General features: G+C 39.6%; 1 protein-coding gene across 3 annotated transcripts; it reads left to right on the plus strand.

The window, feature by feature from the left end:
- The first annotated feature begins 235 nt into the window (after window positions 1-235).
- Window positions 236-18,994, plus strand: SPIC (Spi-C transcription factor). 3 transcript variants are annotated; one of them, XM_017976315.4, is made up of 7 exons: window positions 236-326; window positions 1,197-1,263; window positions 2,607-2,649; window positions 3,654-3,747; window positions 5,872-5,984; window positions 11,497-11,605; window positions 15,127-18,994. In XM_017976315.4, exons 3-7 carry the CDS (start codon window positions 2,647-2,649, stop codon window positions 15,552-15,554), a joined length of 747 nt encoding a protein of 248 aa, XP_017831804.1. In that variant the 5' UTR covers window positions 236-326; window positions 1,197-1,263; window positions 2,607-2,646; the 3' UTR covers window positions 15,555-18,994. The 3 variants fall into 3 exon arrangements, with proteins under 3 accessions (XP_017831804.1, XP_009002708.1, XP_035114451.1); XM_009004460.5 differs by having other exon boundaries at window positions 5,920-5,984; window positions 15,127-15,694; XM_035258560.3 differs by having other exon boundaries at window positions 271-326; window positions 1,246-1,263; window positions 15,127-15,694.
- Window positions 18,995-24,454: the final 5,460 nt, after the last annotated feature.

The raw sequence follows: 24,454 nt of genomic DNA on the forward strand, positions 1-24,454 counted from the left end.
ATCTACATATCAGAAGAAGGACTGTGTGTTTACATTTGCATAACAAATTCGTTCAAAAAAGTAATAGGTCCAAAACAATAGTCCCATATCAAAGGTGAGGTCAGACTCCAACAATGCAAAACAGAAATTACCGGCAGCTTTGAAATCACAGACCCTCCACACTCTCCCCACCCACAAGGTTTACAAAAAATTCTTAGGCGGTTTTCCCCCTGGCCAAATGTGACAGCTATTAAAATGGCAGGTTACAGGTTAAGACGTGTTTCAGTGGAGGGGAAGGTTATTTCCACCGTGCGCAAGTGGATGCTGCTTTGGACACTGATGGACAGGTAACATAAAATGGGTGAAACTGCAGGGGGATGAACTGGGAAGAAAGTATTATAGGTGGAGGGAGCAGCCCATAATTTCCATCAGAGGCTCGCCAAAGAAACCTTTAAACCAAGTAAAAGAACTGGACCTGCATTAGAAATGCAGCAGCCTCAGATATGTCCAACCACATGGTCACTCATAAGCTTCTCCTAACCATTTTTGAGCCCCCGCTGAATGTAGGTGTGGAGGAAAGCAAGAGCATGGAATCCATTTTCCCCACTCAAGTAAGTGACAGGATGAGATTCAAGAGCCTTGAATGCCAGGGCAAGGACCTAAGCCTTTAAGTTCTCTAAGTAAGGCCATCATTGAATGGCAGTGTAAGTAAAGTGGTTTAGGAGAGAAGACTGATTTGGAGAGTCCAGAGTGAAGGCTGTTAACAGTTCAGGCAAGAAAGAGAGTGTAGAGTCCAAATTGGGAGAGAAGTAATATGAATTTAAAAAAAAGAAGGGTGGACCTGAGTTGCCTGGGTTAGAAGTTTCCAGTGGGGCTATGCAATCTGAAGAGCTGCAGCCCAAGTTGGGCGGGTATTTCATGGGGTTTGTTCTAATGCTTTTTTGCTTTTTGGCTGATGGGATGAAAATTATTATATGCCTCTTCAAAATAATAGCCCCTAGTGTCTATTGGTCATATCATGACATAGAAATTGTGAAGGCACTGTATCTTTTAAAAAAAATCCCCTTTTGAAGAACTTCCTTAAAAAACAGCTATTTAATGCAACTCTGCCAGTGTGTTCTTGATGGTTGTGTCTAAACAATTCTGATTTTTTAAAAATTATTACTTTTTTTATCAGAGCCATTACCCTGGAAAATAATTTTTTATTTTCATGATAGCCTACCACTGAATTTCCAATTCTGATATTAATGAAACATCTCTATAAAGGGTTGAAGTATCTTCCCGGTAAGTGCTCAGCTTATGTTTTTCTAAATGTCTTCTAATCACTGTTTATTTTTCCCTTTGGCCTAATGAGTGTTTCTCATTGTCTGCATGTTTAGATGCAAGAAATAGTAAACAATAATAGTAATCAATAATGTTTTTGAGCTTTTGTCTTCCTTTTAGATTTGCTTCTTTTAACAGTTGCGATAGTCTTATAGAGTATTTTAGTCAAAGAGAATATGTTCATTTTAAATATTTAATTCAAAATACAACTTTCAGTGCTTCTGCACTTTAGAGTCATTGACGTGGCTTTTAAAAAATATGTGCTACTGATAATATTCACTAACGACCACGGCTCAAAGAGTGATTTCTGGATTTTCTTCTATTTTAACTGACACGATATAGTGATTTCCAAGAGCCACATAGAATTTTGATGTTTGACATATTATGTTGATATGTGATGGATGTATATAATATCAGCCTTAGATTACATCTCATTTTATTATTCAGCATTAAACACAAAAGAGTAAACACATTGTGTTTGCAGTATAAATTCTAAGAAGATACATAGTTGCATAAAAAGAATTGCTGCGTTTACTTAATGAAATGATAAGCAATTTTGGACCCACCAGAGTTCTTTTTATTATGTGGGTTGGTTTTTTTTCTTTGTTTGTTGTTTTGGTCTATGGAATACAGCGTTAAAGGCATTTAATTGTGGGTCTATGTGATAATTGTGTATCTAAAGCAAAATCAGAATTACTTAGAAATGAGAAAGTAGATATCAAAATTACAGACCAGTTTTCTTAACCTAAGATTCAAGCAAGTCCAAGTATAGACTTCACAGGCTGAATTTTATTTGCAATGTAAGTCCAATTTTCATGGGAGGAAAGGGATGGCTTAGGCCAGATTCTCAGAAGGCAGTATAGTACCAAAGAAAGGTTTTTTTTTTAAAAAGTCCTGCTTTTATAAGGCTATGCTAAGGTAAAAAGGATTTTGATTTTCAGAATTTTTAAATATTTAAAATAATTTGCAAATACTTAAATACACTTTTGAGTTATTTCTACTTTCTCTTATCAATCTAGCAGCTTAGGTAGTTAATACATATAGCTGCTTTAATATTTAAAACATTTTGTAATAATGGAAAAGCAAAAAGAAATGTTTGTAGAATATTTTGTAGAAAGAAAATCTGTACTCATCAAAGGTGAGAAAGTACTCTTGGTTTATATAAGATATTTTCAGAAAATATTTTGGAGCAAAATCTTATTTAGAATCAAATTAGAGATTGAATTTAATTTTGCTTTTTAAATACTAAACTTTTTCAGAATTGTCAACTTATTTTATTTTGTTTTATTCTTTTCTTCAAGCAGTAATTGCCAAGGAACAGAACTGTCAATTTATTAATGAAACATGGTAAGCTGACCTTTTAAAATTTTCTTTGTCTACGGAGGAGGTCTACAGGATAATTTTTTTACAGCATAATAATTAAAAAAATTTTCTTTACTCTCCCTTCATTTTAAAAATAAAATATATAAATTATATTAATAAGGATATGAAATAGTTTGCAAAGCAGTTCAATTTTATGTCTTGGAGATATACTTTAGAAAGTAAGAGCATTTTGGCCAAGCATGGTGGCTCACGCCTATAACTCCAGCAATTTGGGAGGCCAAGGCGGGTGGATCACCTGAGGTCAGGAGTTCGAGACCAGCCTGGCCAACATGCTGAAACCCCATCTCTATTAAAAATACAAAAATTAGCCAGATGCAAGTGGCACGTGCCTGCAGCCCCAGCTACTTGGGAGGCTGAACCAGGAGAATTGCTGGAACCTGGGAGGTGGAGGTTGCAGTGAGCCAAGACTGCACTGCTGCACTCCAGCCTGGGTGACAGAGCAAGACTCTGTCTAAAAAAAAAAAAAAAAAGAAAGAAAAGAAAGAGAAAGAAAGAAAGAAAGAGCATTTTATTTTTAGGTTAACAATTCACAGATTCTGTTCCATTGAAGATATTTCCTTGGCCTTCTTTTCTAAATCACTCTCCTCTGCTCTACAACTCCTTGCTAAAATTTTGCAAGAATGTTAAATACTATACTATAGAATGAATACCATACTCTAAATACTAGACTGTAGTGGAGTGGGTTTCAACTGTCATTAATTTTGTGCCTCAGGGTACATTTGGTGATGTCGGAAGCATTTTTGATGGTCACAACTGTGAAGGTGCTACTGGCATCCAGTGGATAGAAGCTGGGGATGCTGCTAAACATCTTACAATGCACAGGGCAGCGCTCTGACAACAGAGACAGCCAAATGTCCACAGTGCCAAGATCGTGAAACCCTGCTTTAGACTAAATACTATTTTATATTAGGGAATTCAAGTTGAATTGGTAATTCTATAACTCCAGATTTCTGCCATTGTTCCAACAGACGTGCGTTGAACAAGACAAGCTGGGTCAAGCATTTGAGGATGCTTTTGAGGTACTGAGGCAACATTCAATTGGCGATCTTCAGTATTCGCCAGGTAAAGATAAGTCATTTACCCTCTTCTGCTGGTTCATCAAATGGCTTGTTGGTCACGTACACATATAAAGAATAATGATCAGCTGACCAAGTGCGGTGACTCACATCTGTAATCCTGGCACTTTGGGAGACCAAGGTGGGCAGATCACTTGAGACCAAAAGTTCAAGACCTGCCTGGCCAACATGGTGAAACTGTCTCTACTAAAAATACTAAAACTTAGCTAGTCTTGGTGGCAAACCTATAATCCCAGCTACTCTGGAGGCTGAGGCCTAAGAATTGCTGAACCTGGGAGGCAGAAGCTTCAGTAAGCTGAGATGGCGCCACCGTCTTCCAGAATAATGATCAGGACAGCGAATACCTTTATTTTCTTTCTTTCTTTCTTTCTTTTTTTTTTTTTGTAGAGATAGGGTCTCACTATGTTATCCAGACTGATCTGGAACTTCTGGTCTCAAAAATAAGATCATTTTTACCTGAAGCATTCAGGATTAATTCCAGCAAAGCCAAAATATGTCCAGGAGTATCTAGCTTAAATAAAATTAAAGTCTCACATATAAAAATGCAGAGAATATAGAGGATGACATTCCACACAGGAATACAAAGATACATAATTACCTGCTATTAGAAATATCTGGTTGACATTTATTTATCTAATAGTTTATTATTATTATTATTATTATTATTATTTGAGACAGAGTCTTGCTCTGTCACCCAGGCTGGAGTGCAGTGGCCTGATCTCAGCTCACTGCAACCTCTGTCTCCCAGGTTCAAGCAATTCTCCTGCCTCAGCCTTCTGAGTAACTGGGATTACAGATATGTGCCACCATTCCTGGCTAATTTTTGTATTTTTAGTAGAGACAGGGTTTTACCATGTTGGTCAGGCTAGTCTCAAACTCTTGACCTCATGATCCAGCTGCCTCAGCCTCCCAAAGTGTTGGGATTACAGGTGTGAGCCTCCCAGCCTGGCCGACAGTTCATTTTAACTATTCACAAAAGGCTTCTAAATTATTCTATTTTTTTTTTAAAGACGGGGTTTCACCATGTTGGTCAGGCTGATCTTGAACTCCTGACCTCAGGTGATCCGCCCACCTTGGCCTCCAAAGTGCTTGGATTACAGGCTTGAGCCACCACGCCCAGCCAGCTTCTAAATTATTCTAATTAATCTCATAGACCTTCTACCCACCCAGCAAGATTATTCTACTTGGAAGAATAAGTATTTTTATCATTCCTCACCCATTATCTTATGGACTAAATAGTCTAAATAGGATGTAAATATGTTGTGTATTAAGTTTACATAGGGTATAACAGAGTATTCCAAGATAAAATAAATCATGCCGGCCAGGCACAGTGGATCACACCCATAATTCCACTTAGAGAAACCCCATCTTTACTAAAAATACAAAAATTAGCCGGGTGTGGTGGCACATGCCTGTAATCCCAGTTACTTGGGAGGTTGAGGCAAGAGAATCACTTGAACCCAGGAGGAGGAGATTTCGGTGAGCCGAGCTCATGCTGCTTGCACTCCAGCCTTGACAACAGGAGCAAAACTCCATCTCAAAAACAACAACAACAACAAAAGAAATCATGGGGTCTCAGCCTGCAAGGAGCATGTACTCCAAATGGGATATGTATAAGAGTATTCGGGCTGGGCATGGTGGCTCACGCCTATAATCCCAGCACTTCGGGAGGCCGAGGCGGGTGGATCACAAGGTCAAGAGATCGAGACCATCCTGGTCAACAAGGTGAAACCCCGTTTCTACTAAAAATACAAAAATTAGCTGGGCATGTTGGTGCGCGCCTTTAGTTCCAGCTACTGAGGAGGCTGAGGCAGGAGAATTGCTTGAACCCAGGAGGCGGAGGTTGCAGTGAGCCGAGATCGTGCCATTGCACTCCACTCTGGGTAACAACAGTAAAACTCCGTCTCAAAAAAAAAAGAGTATCCATAATAGCAGCATAATGGGATAAACACCACAGGAGAAGTGCAAAGTGACAAGAAAACATATACAAGAGCAATTGCATCTGTAAGTGCATATATATATACACACACACACACACACACACACACATATTTATGTGCACAGATACAAACTTTGACTTTTTTAGTTTCTTTCTCTGCTTTTAAATTAGATTACAAAAATTACCTGGCTTTAATCAACCATCGTGCTTATGTCAAAGGAAATTCCAGCTGCTATGGAGTGTTGCCTACAGAGGAGCCTGTCTATAATTGGAGAACGGTAATTGTAAGTATCAAACAATCCCTTAGTAACAGGCAAATACCCTATTCTTGCTAGCCTTCCATTTCACATACACTGTTAGAAACCCAATTCAAGACAGCATTGATTATAAAAATGCTTTTTTCTTTTTTGAAATGGAGTCTGGCTCTGTTGCCCAGGCTGCAGTGCAATGACATGATCTCAGCTCACTGCACTTGAACTGCCTCCCAGGTTCAAAAGATTCTCCTGCCTCAGCCTCCCAAGTAGCTGGGATTACAGGCATGCACTACTATGCCCAGCAAATTTTTGTATTTTTAGTGGAGTAGGGTTTCACTATGTTGGCCAAGTCGAACTCCTGACTTCACGTGATCCACCCGCATCAGCCTCCCAAAGTGTTAGGATTACAGGTGTGAGCCACCTTGGGCCCTGCCTGAAAATGCTTTTTTTTAAAGTTTCATTTTACTTTAGGTGCATACTATATCTGGCGTTTCTCCCCATGTTATCCCTCCCCACCCTCCCCATCCCCCACTCTCCCTCCCCTACCCTCCCAACTGCCCCCAGTGTGTGATGCTCCTCTTACTGAGTCCACGTGTTCTCATTGCTCAACACCCACCTATGAGTAAGAACATGCAGTATTTGGCCTTCTGTTCTTGTGTCAGTTTGCTGAGAATGATGGTTTCCAGATTCATCCAAGTCCCTACAAAGGACATGAACTCATCATTTTTTTTTTTTTTTTTTTTGAGACGGAGTTTCGCTCTTGTTACCCAGGCTGGAGTGCAATGGCGCCATCTCGGCTCACCGCAACCTCTGCCTCCTGGGTTCAGGCAATTCTCCTGCCTCAGCCTCCTGAGTAGCTGGGATTACAGGCACGTGCCACCATGCCCAGCTAATTTTTTGTATTTTTAGTAGAGACGGGGTTTCACCATGTTGACCAGGATGGTCTCGATCTGTTGACCTCGTGATCCACCTGCCTCGGCCTCCCAAAGTGCTGGGATTACAGGCGTGAGCCACCGCGCCCAGCCGAACTCATCATTTTTTATGGCTGCATAGTATTCCATGGTGTATATGTACCACATTTTCTTTGTCCAGTCTATCATTGATGGGCATTTGGGTTGATTCCAGGTCTTTGCTATTGTACACAGGGCTGCAATGAACATACATGTGCATGTGTCTTTATAGTAGAACAATTTATAGTTATTTGGGTATATACCCAGTAATGGGATTGCTGGGTCAAATGGAATTTCTATTTCTAGATTCTTGAGAAATAGCCACACTGTCTTCCACAATGGCTGAATTAATTTACACTCTCACCGACTGTGTAAGAGTGTTCCTATTTCTCCATATCCTCTCCAGCATCTGTTGTCTTCAGATTTTTTAATGATCACCATTCTAACTGGCGTGAGATGGTATCTCAATGTAGTTTTGATTGGCATTTCTCTAATGACCAGTGATGATGAGCATTTTTTCATATTTTTGTTGGCCTCATATATGTCTTCTTTTGAAAAGTGTCTGGTCATATCCTTTGCCCACTTTTGAATGGGTTGTTTTTTTCTTATGTATCTGTTTTAGTTTTTTGTAGATTCTGGCTATTAGCCCTTTGTCAGAGGGGTAGATTACAAAAACTTTTTCCCATTCTGTTGGTTTCCAGTTCACTCTAATGATGGTTTCTTTTGCTGTACAGAAGCTCTGAATTTTAATTAGATCCCATTTGTCTATCTTGGCTTTTATTGCCATTGCTTTTGGTGTTTTAGTCATGAAGTCCTTGCCTATGCCTATGTCCTGGATGGTTTTGCCTACATTTTCTTCTAGTATTTTTATGGTGTTAGGTTTTATGTTTAAATCTTTAACATCTGGAGTTAATTTTAGTGTAAGGTGTCAGGAAGGTGTCCAGTTTCTACTTTCTGCACATGGTTAGCCAGTTTTCCCAACACCATTTATTAAACATGGAGTCCTTTCCCTGTTGCTTGTTTTTGTCAGGTTTGTCAAAGATCAGATGGTTGTAGATGTGTGGTGTTGCTTCTGGGGCCTCTGTTCTGTTCCATTGGTCTATGTCTCTGTTTTGGTACCAGTACCATGCTGTTTTCATTACTGTAGTCTTGTAGTATAGTTTGAAGTCTGGTAGTGTGATGTCTCTGGCTTTGTTCTTTTTGCTTAGGATTGTCTTGGGTATGCGGGCTCTCTTGTGATTCCATATGAAGTTTAAACTGGTTTTTTCCAGCTCTGTGAAGAAGGTCATCAGTAGCTTGATGGGGATAGCATTGAATCTACAGATTAATTTGGGCAGTATGGCCATTTTCATGATATTAATTCTTCCTAACCAAAGGGCCATCCACTATACTCAAGTTGACAGTGTGGAAGATCATATGCTGTCAGGAAGGAAATGCCGCTTCATCATTGTTCTCTACTTAGCCTCAGACTGGTTTGAATGACTTCTTTAAAGAGGAGGTGTTTTCAGGGTTTTCACATCAACTGCTTCTCCTTAGTCCATCTGGGAAACTGCAAAAAACTTTCCCCTAAAAGCCACAGGGCAAAAGTTGAAACATCCCCTGCACTGACTTTACCTACTGTCTTGTATTAGCCTACTCTGTTTTCCCTGTCAAGCTCAGTGTTATCTGTATGTATTGAACCAATTAATTGACATTTTGTTAATAGCAGCACCTGCAAAGGGAAATGTCCCTGCCATCTCCCCATTCATGTATTCTTTGAGTTGTTTTCTTCACGCATCCATTTTATCAAGCGGTCTTCGTGAGATGGGGTATAAATATGAATTGGTTTTTATTTTTCTTCAGTCACTATCTTCAATCGCATTATGTCAAATATCCTTTTTTTTAGTTCCTATAAATTGTTCCTTTGGGGCCTCTCCACAAGACAGTGCACTCTCTTAAAAGAGAGTGCTTTGGGCTGGATACAGTGGCTCACACCTGTAATCCCAAAGTTTTGGGAAGCTAAGGAGGAAGAATCACTTGAGCCTGAGTTTGAGATCAGCCTGGGCAACCCAACAAGACCTTGTCTCTACAAAAATAAATAAACAAATAAATAAAAATTAGCCAGCTGGGAGTGGTGGCTCAGACCTGAAATCCCAGCACTTTGGGAGGCCGAGGTGGGCAGATCGCCTGAGATTGGGAGTTCAAGACCAGCCTGACCAACATGAAGACACCCTGTCTCTACTAAAAATACAAAAAATTAGCCAGATGTGGTGGTGTATGCCTATAATCCCAGCTATTCCAGAGGCTGAGGCAGGAGAATCACTTAAAACCAGGAGGCCAAGGTTGTGGTGAGCCGAGATCACCCCATGCATTCCAGCCTGGGTAACAAGAGCAAAACTCCATCTCAAAAAAAAAAAGAAAGAGAAATTAGCCAGGCATAGTGGCATGCACCCATGGTCCCTGCTACTTTGGAGGCTGAGGTGGGAGGATTGATTGGGCCCAGTAGGTTGAGGATGCAGTGATCTGTGATCACACCACTGCACTCCAGTCTGGGCAAAAGATCAAGACCCTGCCTCAAAAAAAAAATTAAATTAAAATTTTATTTTATTTTTTGAGACAGAGTTTCGCTCTTGTTACCCAGGCTGGAGTGCAATGGCACGATCTCAGCTCACAGCAACTTCTGTCTCCTGGGTTCAAGCAATTCTCCTGCCTCAGCCTCCCAAGTAGCTGGGACTACAGGCATGCACCACCATGCCCAGCTAATTTTTTGTATTTTTAGTAGAGACGGGGTTTCACCACGTTGACCAGGATGGTCTCGATCTCTTGACCTCGTGATCCACCCACCTCGGCCTCCCAAAGTGCTGGGATTATAAATTAAAATTTTAAAAAGAGGCTCCTTTGGTTCCAGCTTAACTTCTTCCACATCCTCTTAGGGTTGCTAGGTAAAATGCAAGATGCCCAATATTTTTTTTTTTGCTAAGTCTGGCAACTCTACTTTCTACTTCAACTCCCATTTTCTAACACGCACGTCACAGCCTCTTATGCCTGGGGACTCCTTGCCTCCTGGTCAGCCCTCTTGATTGGGGTGTGGAAAGACAGCTCAAGCCCAACCCCTTCCTGGTATCTAATTAACCCTTGGAGATCCACATATCCTTGCCATATGTAAATGGTAGGCACTTGGGTTGCTTCTTCCTGTCCCTTCTTTGTTCTGCCTTCCCTTGGCTGCCATCTTTCTTTATTTTTTTTTAAGACAGGGTATTATTCTCCCACCTAGGCTGGAGTGCAGTGGTGCAGTCATAGCTGACCAAAGCGTCAAATTCCTGGGGTCAAGTGATCCTCCTGCCTCAGCTTCCCAAGTAGCTGGGACTACAAGCATGTACCACCACACCTGGCTAATTTTTTAATTTAAATTATTATTGTTATTTGAGATGGAGTTTTTTGTTTGTTTGTTTGTTTTGCTTCGTTGCCCAGGCTGGAGTGCAATGGCACCATCTCAGCTGACTGTAACCTCTGCTTCCTGGGTTCAAGGAATTCTCCTACCTCAGCCTCTCAAGTAGCTAGAATTATGGGTGCCCACCACCATGTCTAGCTAATTTTTTTTTTTTTGACACAGTTTCACTTTTGTCACCCAGGCTGGAGTGCAATGGCTCACTGCAACCTCTCGGCTCGCTGCAACCTCTGCCTCCCAGGTTCAAGTGATTCTCCTGCCTCAGCTTCCTGCGTAGCTAGCTGGGATTATAGGCACCTGCCACCATGCCAAGCTAATTTTTGTATTTTTAGTAAATAGAGGTTTTCACTGTGTTGGCCTCCTGACCTCATCCACCCACCTCAGCTTCCCAAAGTGTTGGGGTTACAGGTGTGAGCCACCACACCCAGCCAATTTTTTTGTACTTTTAGTAGAGGCAGGGTTTCACCATGCTGGCCAGGCTGGTTTCAAACCCTTTTTTTTTTAAATAAGATGGGGTTTCACCATGATGGCCAGGCTGGTCTTGAACTTCTGGGCTCTAGTGATTCTCCTGCCTTGGCTTCCCAATTTGTTGAGATGTGACACTGTGCTCTGCCCTTTTCTTTTGTTTTAAAATTTTTATTGTTTTCATTACTCATTTTATTTTATTTTTTTTTATTTTTTTATAGACATGGGGTTTCACCATGTTGGTCAGGCTGGTCTTGAACTCCCACCTTGGCCTCCAAAGTGCTTGGATTACAGGCATGAGCCACCATGCCCAGCCACTCATTTTATTTCATCTTCCTAGCTGCCTACTGACATCTTTCTTTTTTTATCTCTTCTTGCCTACATGGGCATCCAACACAGGAACGAAAGCCCATCTTCCTTTTCTGCTGGTACCACAGACTTTAAGCAATCCCTTCTTTTTTTGTAGGGAGGGTAGGACACTCCTCACAAAGCCAAAGATTACCCTCTGTCCCCTGGTCCTCTCCTTATGTGGGTTTGATGCTTGTGCTGCCCTGGGAGCTATCTGGCTGCAGTTGGAGGTAATTCCTTTTACAATCTGGGAGATGCTTAGCCTCTTTTTGGCCCTAGCTTTTGATTTCAGCCTATAATAGGGGGCCACAGGGAAAGTCTCACTTAATATCCTGCTGAATTATTTATGTAGAACAATGCTGCGGACTTCTATTTTGAAGGAAATATTCATCAATCTCTGCAGAACATAACTGAAAACCAGCTGATACAACCCACTATTCTCCAGCAAAAGCGGGGAAAAGGTATGTTGAGCCTTCATTTGTTATATGGGTAAAAGAACCAGATGTTCCTCTTAGCAGCTTTAAAGGGATTTTATATCTGAGTTTGGAATTGTATTTGCAAAATATTTTCTTATCACAATTGAGAGTAATTTAACTCTGACTTATTGAACCACTCCAAGCCATTCATCTTGGGTGAGACTTCCATTTATTTATTTATTTATTTATTTAAAGATAGAGTCTCCTTCTGTCGCCCAGGCTGGGTCTGAAACTCCTGGATTCAAGCGATCCAAAGTGATGGGATTATAGGTGTGAGCCACCACACCCAGTCTTCTATTTTTAATTATTTTTATTTTTATTTTTGCTTTTTGAACTTATTTTGTTAAAAACGGAGACACAAACACACATTAGCCCAGGAGTGACAGTGTCAGGATCATCACTATCACTGTCTTCCACCTCCACATCTTGTCCCACTGGAAGGTCTTCAGGGACAATAACACATGGAGCTGTCACCTCCTATAACAGTGCCTTCTGGAATACCTGCTGAAGAACCTGCCTCAGGCTGTTGCACAGTTAACTTTTTATTTTTTGGGTTTTGTTTTTATTTTTGTTTTAACTATTTGTTGATTGTTTTGTAGTAAACTTTAAGAGAAAACTAAGTAGAAGGAGTACAGTCCAAAATAATGATAAAAAGTATATGTAGTAGATACTACATGATAGGAATTTTTCAGCTCCACTGTCATCTTGTGGAACTGCTTACCACCTATAATTCTTTTTTTTTTTTTGAGACGGAGTTTCACTCTTGTCGCCCAGGCTGGAATGCAGTGGTGTGATCTCCTAGGCCTCCCAAAGTGCTGGGATTACAGACGTGAGCCACCACACCCAGCCATATAATTTTTTTAAAATGCGAATCAGGCAGCCCTCTGAACTAAAATAGGTTCAGAGACATTCCCTCAACCTGCAACTCCCAGGTTCAAGGGATTCTCTGGCCTCAGCCTCCTGAGTAGCTGGTACTACAGGTTGCACCACCCACCACACCTGGTTAAGTTTTGCATTTTTAGTAGAGACAAGGTTTCACTACGTTGGCCAGGCTGGTCTCAAACTTCTGACCTCAGGTGATCCACCCACCTGGGCCTCCCAAAGTGTTAGGATTACACGGGTGAGCCATGGTATCCGGCCCCTATATTATTATTATTATTATTATTATTATTTGAGACCAAGTCTCACTCTTTCGCCCAGGCTGGAGTGCAGTGGCATGACTTGGCTCACTGCAATCTTCACCTCCTGGGTTCAAGCAATTCTCCTGCCTTAGCCTCCAGAGTAGCTGGGAATACAGGCGCCACCACCACACCCAGCTAATTTTTTATATTTTTTGGTAGAGACAGGGTTTTACCATGTTGGCCAGGCTGATCTTGAACTCCTGGCCTCAAGTGATTCGCCTGCCTTGGCCTCCCAAAGTGCTGGGATTACAGGCATGAGCCACTGTGCCCAGCCAATAATTTTTTTTTTAAGCAAATCAGGTAGGCTCCCTGAACCAGAATAGGTTCAGAGAGACTCCCTCAACTATATATTTTATTTATTTATTTATTAATATTTTTTTTGAGTTGGAATTTCACTCTGTAGCCCAGGCTGGAGTGCAGTGGCTGGATCTCGGGTCACTACAACTTCCAACTCCTGGGCTCAAGCGATCCTCCCACCTCAGCCTCCCCAGTAGCTGGGATTACAGGCACTCACCACCATGCCTGGCTAATTTTTTGTAGAGACAGTTTCACCACATTGGCCTGGCTGGTCTCCTGACCTCAAGTGATCTGCCCACCTTGGCCTGCCAAAGTGCTGGGATTACAGGCTGAGCCACCGTGCCCAGAATTTACTTAAGCCATATTATATACTGAAAAAAGGACAAGAGTATAATCCCATTTGTAATTTCAAAGGATATGTATGTATTTGTGCATGTAAATTCAGAGAAAACCTTCAAGAAATATGTAAAATACACTGGCACTTTTACTTTCAGTTTGTACTGTGGTTTGAGTCTTTTACTATGAGTATATAATACCTTATTTTTAAAGAATAAAAATTTAAACATTAAAATAATACAGAAAACTTTAAAAGATGATCCACTCAGACCAACTTGATCACTGAATAAGAGGCAGAAGAGTTTTGTTTTTTTTTTATTTTTTTCTCTTTTTATTTTGCCCATAAGTCTGTAAAATCAGAGAGGTAGAAGAGTTTTGTTTAAGCTGTGACTTTAATTCATGATGTGTGTTTTGGTAAGTCCCTTTTATTTCTCAATTCATAAATTCAAGATAATATAATACAAAAGATAATCTTTATAAAAATGTTGGAGGTCTTTGGATGACTGATAAATGCATCATTCAAGAGTATTATTCCCCAGAGACTATTTAAAGCAGTTTGGGAATCCACTATTGTACCTCCTCAAGGGAAAATGGAATTTGACTGCAAATTTTGTAGCTACTGACAGATCTGACAGAGCACAGTATTTATTTATAGGCTAACTCAGAAGTCACAAAATGGACTGTCACTTGTGTTCTCCTGAGCTGTTAGGCAAAAGAAATCCTATCAACTGAGCAAAAACCACACAGATTCTCTCAAAATTTCCTGCCTAGTTATTTTGAAATATAAATGGCTGTGTTCCTAAAAAGATAAAAATTCTAGTGGTACTGTTTTATTTCACAACAATGAGAAATATCACATTGGCCACTGCATTGTTAAATAAATAATGTTAAAGTGATATAAAAACATTTGTGGCATTTCCATTTGAGTTTTTCTTCTTTTCTATTTCTCAAGTAACTGTGCAGACACAGAGTTAGCATTTTTACTTAGGTCTTTGACATTAATTTTCCTAATATATTTGCATTCTATTTTGCATTTTACAAAGTGCATTTACATCCCTTAACTCATTTGAATAAAGCCCCTTCAAATGACTTGCTTTTTGGAGATGGCTTTTTGAGGTTTCGCATCACAACTGCTAAACTTTGTGGTCCATTTTGCTCAGTGTTCTTGTTCTGTAGAAAGTTTTTTAAGTCAGAGTCCCCCTCTGTTTCCCAGGCTAGAGTGCAGTGGTGCAATTTCGGCTCACTGCAACCTTCCCCTCAAAAGATTCTCCTGCCTCAGCCTCCCGAGTACCGAGTAGCTGGGATGGCAGGCGCATGCCACCACGCCTGGCTAATTTTTGTATTTTTAGTAGAGACAAGGTTTCACCAAGTCAAACTGGTGAAATCCTGACCTCGAGTGATCCACCCACCTCGGCCTCCCAAAGTGTTGGGATTACAGGCGTGAGCCACCTCGCCTGGCTGGACAACATTCTTAACTCCTCCAACAAAGAAGATCCAGTTGAAACTTCAATAGACCAAATAGATCTTTGACCTTGGAGTCCCATAAAATGATGCCATCATGCATTCGTAAGGGCAGTGAGTAGGAGAAAAACCAGTCTCAATGCTGCGCGGTAGTTACTCAGCAAACCCCTCCTGAAGCTGTTCTCGCTGTCCATCCACGGTGGAGTTTGACCTTGCTTCCCTTCATTTTAGGCAGGAAGAAGCTCCGACTGTTTGAATACCTTCACGAATCCCTGTGTAATCCCGAGATGGCATCTTGTATTCAGTGGGTAGATAAAACCAAAGGCATTTTTCAATTTGTGTCAAAAAACAAAGAAAAACTTGCCGAGCTTTGGGGAAAAAGAAAGGGCAACCGGAAGACCATGACTTACCAGAAAATGGCCAGGGCACTGAGAAATTATGGAAGAAGTGGGGAAATTACTAAAATCCGGAGGAAGTTGACTTACCAGTTCAGTGAGGCCATTCTCCAAAGACTCTCTCCATCTTATTTCTTGGGGAAAGAGATATTCTACTCACCATGTGTTCAACCTGATCAAGAATATCTCAGTTTAAATAACTGGAATGCAAATTATAATTATACATATGCCAATTACCATGAGCTAAATTACTATGATTGCTAAATATACTCTCATAGTTCATGGTTTGCTGGCATTGGAAATCCCAAGTTTTTTGTTTTTTGTTTTTTTTTTAATTTTTTATACCTATGCTAGTGCAAATCCCTACAAGTTTTTTCTTTATTTTTTTTTTTAAATTTTTTCATACCCAGTTCCTGCAGATCTTCCTTTTTTTAAATTTAATTTTAATTTCTTTAATCCATCTTGAGTTTTTCTTTTGTATTTTAACCTAGGTCAGTGACTGGTTACTTTTTTTATTAGTGACTTGCCATCTTTTTTAAATTTTTATTTTTATATTTTTTAAAGCAGTCTAAGCCAAGATAATTTTTTATTTTTATAGATTTAGGAGTACAGTGCAGTTTTGTTGCTTTGATATATTCCATAGCAGTGAAGTATATTGCGTAGCATACTCACCAGGATAGTGAACATGGTACTCAATAGGTAGGATTTCATTCCTTACCCCGCTCCCATCCCCCCACCTTTTGGAGCCATGGTATCTTACTCCATTCTGTATATCCATTGCTAAGCTCCCAACTATACCCACTTTATTTTAAAAAATTGTTTCCTTTTTCTGCATACTTAAATGGATGCGAAGTCTTTATATTTTTTCTTTTTCTTTCACAGATGGCGACTTCTTTTTGAGTTTGTTTTTGGCTGCTAACTCTCAAGCACAACACAGTGACTTAGATGTTTTTAATCTTTTTTATCCTTTTTTTTTTTTTTTTTAACACACTGTCACTCTCAGGATAATGTTTTTAACTTTTTTAAGAGGTAAAGCCTACCTCTGAGGCTCTTTTTATTTTTCTTTTCCCACTTCGATAAGCTGGTCTAAATTCTTGCTCTTCTCTATGCAACCACTGTCTTTCAGATTAACAGATGATTTGATTTATATATTGATTTCAGCATTTTCTTGTCATGTATTCAGGTGAAGCAAATCACTCTTTTATATCTGAGGGCTTAACAAGAAATAATTTACCAAAAAAATGGCTGCATATGATAAAGTCTTTGTGCCAAAATGGGTTCATGGCTATTCAGGTTCCTTATGCATTTTTTTTCCTTTTCTTTTGATCTGACCCATTTTTACAACTCAAAGCTTTTTTTTTTTTTTTTTTTTTGAGGCAGATTCTCACTCTGTCGCCCAGGCTCAAGTGCAGTGACACAAACAGGGCTCAAGTCCAGCTAATTTTTTTTTTATTTTATATTAGCTTGGCACTAGACTGGATCAGAGCTAATTGTTTTTTTTCTTTCTTTTTTTGAGAGACAGTGTTTGCCATGTTTCCCAGGCTGGTCTCTAACTGGGCTCAGGCGATCAGCCCACCTTGGCCTTCAAAAGTGCTGGGATTACAGATGTGAGCCACCGAGCTGGCCTCAAAACTTTTTTAATGTTTAAATTTTACCACTATACTAACGAGGAGTTACCCCTTTTTCTTCCTTCTTATTAGGGGGGGATAAGAAAGAAGACTTGCTTAGCAGAAAGCAGGCCTTAATTGCTTTTTTTTGTTTTGTTGCTATTGAGTTCTTTGAGCTTCTTATGTGTGTTGGATATTAACCCCTTATCAAATATCTGGCTTGCAAATATTTTCTCCCATTTCATAGGTTGTCTCTTGACTCTGGTGATTATTTCCTTTCTGTTCAGAAGCTTTTTAGTTTGTTTGTTTTAGATACACATCATGAACTGTGCAGAAGTTTTTTAGTTTGATGTAACACTATTTGCCTATATTTAATTTTGTTGTCCATTTTTGTTGTAATCCAAAAAATCATTACCCAGACCAATTCTTGTATGTTTCCCCTTTTCCTTCTTTCTTTCTTTCTTTTTCTTTCTTTTCTTTCTTTCTTTCTTTTTTTCTTTCTTTCTTTCTTTCTTTCTTTCTTTCTTTCTTTCTTTTTCTTCTTTTCTTTCTGGCTGTCATCATCTGATCCTATATATTTTCTCTTCTTCTTTTTTCATCAGTTCCTAAGCATTTTCTTTATTATTATTATTTATATTATTTTATTTTCGGTTCACAGCCAAATCTTTTTTTTTTTTTTTTTTTTTTTTTAATTACACAGCAGTTCCTAAGCATTTTCATTGTTTTTTTTTTTTTTTTTTTAAATCCTCTATATTTTCTTCAAGTAGTTTTAGGGTTCTTGATTTTATGTTTAAGTCAGTCTTTCTTTCTTTCTTTCTTTCTTTCTTTCTTTCTTTCTTTCTTTCTTGTTTCACAATTTTCCTGAGCAAACTAATATAGGAATGTTTAAGTTTTTAATCCATCTTGAGTTGAATTTGGTATATGGTATTGAAATAAGGGTACAATTTTATTTTCCTGTTTGAGGAAATTCAGTTTTCCCTACACCATTTATTGAATAAAACTGTCTTCTTGGCATATTTGTTGAAAATCAGTTAGATTCATCTCTGGGCTCTATTCTGTTCCATTTGTTGATATATCTTTTTCTTGTCAATTCCATTCTGTTTCTCTTAGTATAGCTTCATAGTATAGTTTAAAATCAGGTAGTGTGATATGAGTTTTGTCAACTTCAGAGAGCTCTGAAGCAAATACCTCCAACTTTGTTCTTTTTGCTCATAATTTCCTCAGCTTTTTTTTGCAATTTAATATTAATTTTTAAAAGTTTTTGTTTAATTTTTATTTTTATTTTACTTTAAGTTCTGAGATACATGTGTGGAATGTGCAGGTTTGTTACATAGGCATACATGTGCCATGGTGGTTTGTTGCACCAACCTGTCATCTAGGGTTTAAGCCCCACATGCATTAGGTATTTGTCCTAAAGCTCTCCTTCCCCTTTCCCCCTATGTCCCTGCCGACCCTGCACAGGCCGTGGTATGTGATGTTCCTATTCCTGTGTCCACACGTTCTCATTGTTCATCTCCCACTTCTGAATGAGAACATGTGGTGTTTGGTTTTCTGTTCCTGTGTTAGTTTGCTGAGGATGATGGTTTCCAGCTTCATTCATGTCCCTGAAAAGGACATTTTTTTTTTTTTTTTAGATAGGGTCTCACTGTCTTTTCTGGGCCGGAGTGCAGTGTCACAATCATGGCTCACTGCAGCCTCAACCTCCTGGGTTCAAACAAACAATCCTCCTACCTCAGTCCCTGGAATAGCTGGTACTCCAGGCCTGGCTAATTTTTTTTTGGTAGAGATGAACTACTTGGCTCAAGCAGTTTTTTCACCTTGGCCTCCCAAAGTGCTGGGATTACAGGCTAGTTTTTTTTCTATTTCTATAAAAATTAATGTTAGGATTTTCTTTTCTTTTTTTTTAACTTAGGTTGGTGCAAGAGTAGATGTTGGGATTTTCTTTTCTTTTCTTTTACTGCTTTACCAAAGAAGTCAGCAAAGGGGAGATGTTGGGATTTTCATAGGGATTGCAACTGAATCTGCAGGTCGCTTTGGTTAGTACAGATTTTAACACCTACCTGGTCAATTTATTTCTAATTAAAAAAATTTTTTTGTGAATGTGATTGTTCCCTTTGTTCCTTTTTTGAATAGTTTGTTATTTCTTTTTTTGACAACCCTGGGTTCCAGAAAGTTTGTTGTTAGTGTATAGAAATGTCACTGATATTTCTTTTTTTCTTGTAAATGTTTAACATATTGACACTAATCAAAAGCAAGGTACTGATTTTTTTGTCTGTTGATTTGTATCATGCAACTTTACTGTATTCACTTATGAGGTTTAACAGCTTTTTGCTGAAGTCCACAGGGTTTTCCACATATAAGATTATGCCATCAGCAAACAGTGGCAATTTCACTTATTTTCCTATTTGGATGGCTCTTATTTCTTTTTCTTGCCTAATTGCTCTAGCGAGGACTTCAATACTATGTTGAACAGAAGTGGGAGAGTAGGTCCTATGGTTTGATATGATTTGTTTGGCCACCAAATCTCATGTTGGAATTCGATTCCCAGTGTTAAAGGTGGGGCCTGGTAGGAGGTGTTTGGATAATGGGACAGATCATTTATGAATAGCTTAGGGTTATCCTTGCAATAATGAGTGAGTTCTCACTCTTTGTTTTCACAAGAGATAATTTATTAAAAAATTTTGTTTACAAATTTACTTTTTTTTTTAGACAGGGTATCACTCTGTTGCCCAGGCTGGAATGCAGTGGCACAATCATAACTCACTGTAGCTTTGACCTCCTGAGCTGAAGGGATCCTCCCACCTTAGTCTTCCAGGTAGTTTGGACCACAGGCACACACCACCATGACTGGTTAATTTTTTTTTTCTTTTTCTTCTCTTTTTTAATTTTTTTTTCTTTCATACCCAATTCCTGCAGAGACTGGTTAATTTTTTAACTTTTTTTCTAGAGATTGAGTCTCACTTTTTTTTTTTTTTTTGAGATGGAGTCTTGCCCTGTTGCCCAGGCTAGAGTGCAATGGCATGATCTTGGCTCGCTGCAGCCTCCACCTTGCAGGTTCAATCAATCCTCCTGCCTCAGCCTCCTGAATAGCTGGCATTACAGGCGCGCACCATGATGCCTAGCTAATTTTTGTATCTTTAGTAGAGATAGGGTTTCACCATGTTGGTCAGGCTGGTCTCCAACTCCTGATCTTGTGATCACCCACCTTGGCCTCTCAAAGTGTTGGGATTATAGGCATGAGCCACCACGCCCAGCTGAGTCTCACTTTTTATTTTTTATTTTTTTACTTAACCAGTGTGTTAGAGTCTCACTTTTTTTTCCCAGGCTGGTTGCTCTTGAATTCTTGGGCTCAGGTGATCTTTCCCTCTCACCCTCTCAAAGTGCTTGGATTACAGGCATGAGCCACTGCAACAAACCAAGAGCTGATTGTTGAAAAGATCCTGTCACCTCCTCCTACTTTTCTCTCTTGCTTCCACTCTCTCACCATGTAATTGGTATATTCTGGCTCCCCTTCAATTTCCACCATGTGTGGAAGCTTCCTGAGGCTCTTACCAGAAGTGGATTTGGCACAATGCTTGTACAGCCTGCAGAAAAAGGAGCCAAATAAACCTTGTTTCTTTATAAATTACCTGGGCTCAGGTATTTTATTGAGCAATAGAAACAGACTAAAACAGCAAAAATCCTAGTCTTGTTCCAGATCTTACAGGCTTTGAGTGTAATGTTAGCTGTGGGCTTCTCATACATGACCTTTATTGTGTTGAGTTACATTTCATTTCTTTTTCTTTTCTTTTTTTTTTTGAAATGAAATCTTACTCTGTCACCCAGGCTGGAGTGCAGTGGCATAACTGGTCTCAAACTCCTGACCTCAAGTGCTCTGCCTGCCTTGGCCTCCCAAATTGCTGGGATTATAGGCATGAGTCCCTGCACCCAGCCTTACATTTCTTTTTTTAAATTTGCACTCAAGGGTATCCTAGAAGAGGTATATGCCCTTTGGTGAACTTTTTTTTAGGTAATCTTTCTCTCTCACTCACTCTCTCTTGCTTTCACTCCCTGCCTAGAAAATGAAAGATAGAGAGTTTTTATCATAAAATGACAATAAATTTTATTAAATGATTTTTGGCATCTAATAGAGATGATTATATGGTTTTTGTCTTTCTGTTAATGTGGCATGTCACATTTATTGATTTGCATATGTTGAACCATCCTTGCATTCCAGTGATAAAAACATTTTTCAAAAGAAGACATGTAAATAGCCAACAGATACTGAAAAAAATGCTCAGCATCATTAATCATTAGAGAAATGCAAATTAAAACCACAATGAGATATAATCTCTCACCTGTCAGAATGTCTTTTAAAAATGTTTATTATTATATTTTTAATCATTCTGTACTTTATTTCAAAACAATGTTTTCAAATGAAAACCAAAAGATAAGTGTTGTTGAGGATGTAAAGGAAACACTGGTACACTGTTGGTGGAAATGTAAATTGGTGTAGCCATTATAAAAAACAATATGGAGAATCCCCCCCACACCAAAAAAAAAAAAAAAAACTAACTAAAAATAGAATTAACACATGATCTAGAAACCTACTTCTGGGTATTATGTGTTACATATACACAAGGGAATACTATTCAGCCTTTAATTTAAAAAGAAGGAAATTCTGGATGGGTGCATTGGCTCAGGCCTGCAATTCCAACACTTTGGTAGACCAAGACGGGCAGATCACTTGAGGTCAGGACTTCAAAACCAGTCTGGCCAATATGGTAAAACCCCATCTCTACTAAAAATACAGAAATTAGTCAGGCATGTTGGTACACACCTGTAATCCCAGCTACTTGGGAGGCTGAGGCAGGAGAATGGCTTGAACCTGGGAGGCAGAGGTTTCAGTGAGCTGAGATGGGACTAATGCACTCCAGCTTGGATGAAAGAGTGAGTGAGACTCCATTTCAAAAAAAAAAGAGAGGGAAAGAGATAGAAATTCTGAAATTTGTGACAATGTTGATGAGATTGGAGAACATTATGCTAAGTGAAATAAGTCAGGCCCTGAAAGACAAATACTACCTGTTGCAACTTACATGTGGAATTAAAACAATGAACTTAATAGAAGTGAAGAATAGAATGATGGTGACAGAAGCTGGAGGAGGGGAAATGGAGAGGTGCTGAGCAAAGGGTATACAATTTTAAACAGGAAGAATATGTTTTCTCTTTTTGTGCATTCTATTGCACAGCAGGGTAAATATAGTTAATAGAGTGTTGTGCATTTCAAATTGCTAAGTAAAATTCAAATGTCCTTGCCACAAAAAATCGTTAAGTATTTGAGGTGATGGATGTTAACTAGCTTGATTTAATTATTTCACATTGCATTCATAAATTGTAACATTTTGTACCCCATAAATTTTTCCCCATGCAACTCCCTCTTCCCAGAACCCATAAATCTATACAATTATAAATTGTGAATTTACAATAATAAAAAAAGGAAAAAAAAACTTTAGTGGATATCTTCATTCTTCATTTTTTCTGCACTTCCACTCATGGTCTGTAACCATGTGACATTCAACAGGTGACAGCCGAAGGAAAAATACCACTTTCCTTAAAGATAATAAAAATCTAAAGCTTATACCACCTACAAATCCCCTTTATAATTAACCCTTTCCTTGCGTAGTTCCAGGTGCTAATGTTTCTTGCTATCCTGCCACGAAGCCATAGGGAGGTGCTGTTGCCCTGGTATCTATCTGGCATTCAATCTCTTCTCTTGAACTAGCCCAGCTGAGACAAGCTAGAACAGTTAGAGAAAGAAAACAAAAAGACTTTATAAAGGCTAGGGACCGGCAAATAGTAAACTCAGAAAGGAACCAGGATATAGGCAGTCTGGCTTGAAAGCTATGGCATATTCTCCACATTTCACAAGGAACCCTGGAAAGAAACCCTTTGTTTCTTTCTCCATGCTTGGCAGGTGAATGCATATGCCATTTGTATTACCACAAAGCAGAAAAATTTTTTTTGAGATGGAGTCTTGCTCTGTTGTCCAGGCTGTAGTGCAGTGGTGCAATCTCGGCTCACTGCAACCTCTGCCTGCCTGGTTCAAGCAATTCTCCTGCCTCAGCCTCCTGAGTAGCTGGACTACAGGCTCACACTACCAAACCCAGGTAATTTTATTGTATTTTTAGTAGAGATAGGGTTTCACTATGTTGGCCAGAATGGTCTCAATCCCTTGACCTTGTGAGCCATCTGCCTCAGCCTCCCAAAGTTCTGGGATTACAGGCATGAGCCACCACGCCTGGCTTTTTTTTTTTTTGGTATTTTTACTGGAGACTGGGTTTGATCATATTGGTCAGGATGGTCTCGAACTCCTGACCTCAGGTGATCCACCTGCCTCTGCCTCCCAAAGTGCTGGAATTACAGCCATGAGCCACTGTGCCTGACATAGCAGGAAAACTTTCTAAACTACATGGGCCATCTTCAGTCCAGGCCAAGTGCTCCCCAGGCCTGACCTCTGGGAGTTGTAGAATGTCCAGTGTCCTCTTTTCCTTCATGTCCCTCTCTTGCGTGCCTTTCCTTCCCCAGGGACTCTGAGGAAAAGACATGATCAATCCAGACTGACTAAGAGAAGGTGGACTTGAAACTGGCCATCTCCAGGTGTAGTCTATTTCAATCCATGCGGCACTGAGAATTACGCCCATGCCCTCACAAAGAAAATGCCTTATAAAGCATTAATAAGAAACATACATTTTGGCTGGGTGTGGTGGCTCACGCCCATAATCACAGCACTTTGGGAGGCCAAGGCAGGAGAATCATTTGAGCCCAAGAGTTTGAGACCAGGGCAGACTGCATAGTGAGAACCCATCTGTATTTAAAATAACAACAATAATGAAGTCAAAAAGAAACATAAGTTTTACCAAAGATTGAAAGGGGAAATGACCCCTGGGCAACGGGAACTTGAAAATAATAATGAAAAAGAAAGGATAAAGGGTAAAAAGAGTGTATCACACAAATCATTCAGCCAACAACTTAATACAATTATGTCAACATTTAGTTCTCCCCATAGTTCCTCCTATAACCAATGCCACTTTGAGGGGTCCATCTTGACAATTCTTCCCCAAAGCCCCCAGTCAGCTCTAACTCTCTTCCCTACATTATGCAGAGTTGCTTTCTCTCAGGCAGAAGCCTGGGCTCTGCCTTCCACACAAAAAAGTGCTGACCAGAGCTCATTTCTGCAGGCAGGTTCTTCCTTATAAAGACATGCTCATAGCAGTGCTCAGAGATTAAAACCCTCTTCCCCTATTATGAAAAATGATGCCCTATGACAAACAGGATCATTCTTCCCTGCCATGGCATGTGTACCCACCTGCCAAGGACAAGGAAGCCTTTTTAGATTTTATTCATAGCCCCTCAATCCCTAGTGTACGGTACCCCATCCTCCATTTTGTCACTTTCATCAGGTTGAAGTCTCAGTCAAACTCCTCCAATGAGCTGGAGGTCTGAGAAGCATCCCATGGGCAGCCTGGGATTACTAGTTCTCTTGGCCCACGTATCCTGCATTAAACTTTTGCTTCCACG

Source organism: Callithrix jacchus, chromosome 9, assembly GCF_049354715.1.
Source record: "Callithrix jacchus isolate 240 chromosome 9, calJac240_pri, whole genome shotgun sequence".
Classification (NCBI taxonomy): Eukaryota; Metazoa; Chordata; class Mammalia; order Primates; family Cebidae; genus Callithrix; species Callithrix jacchus.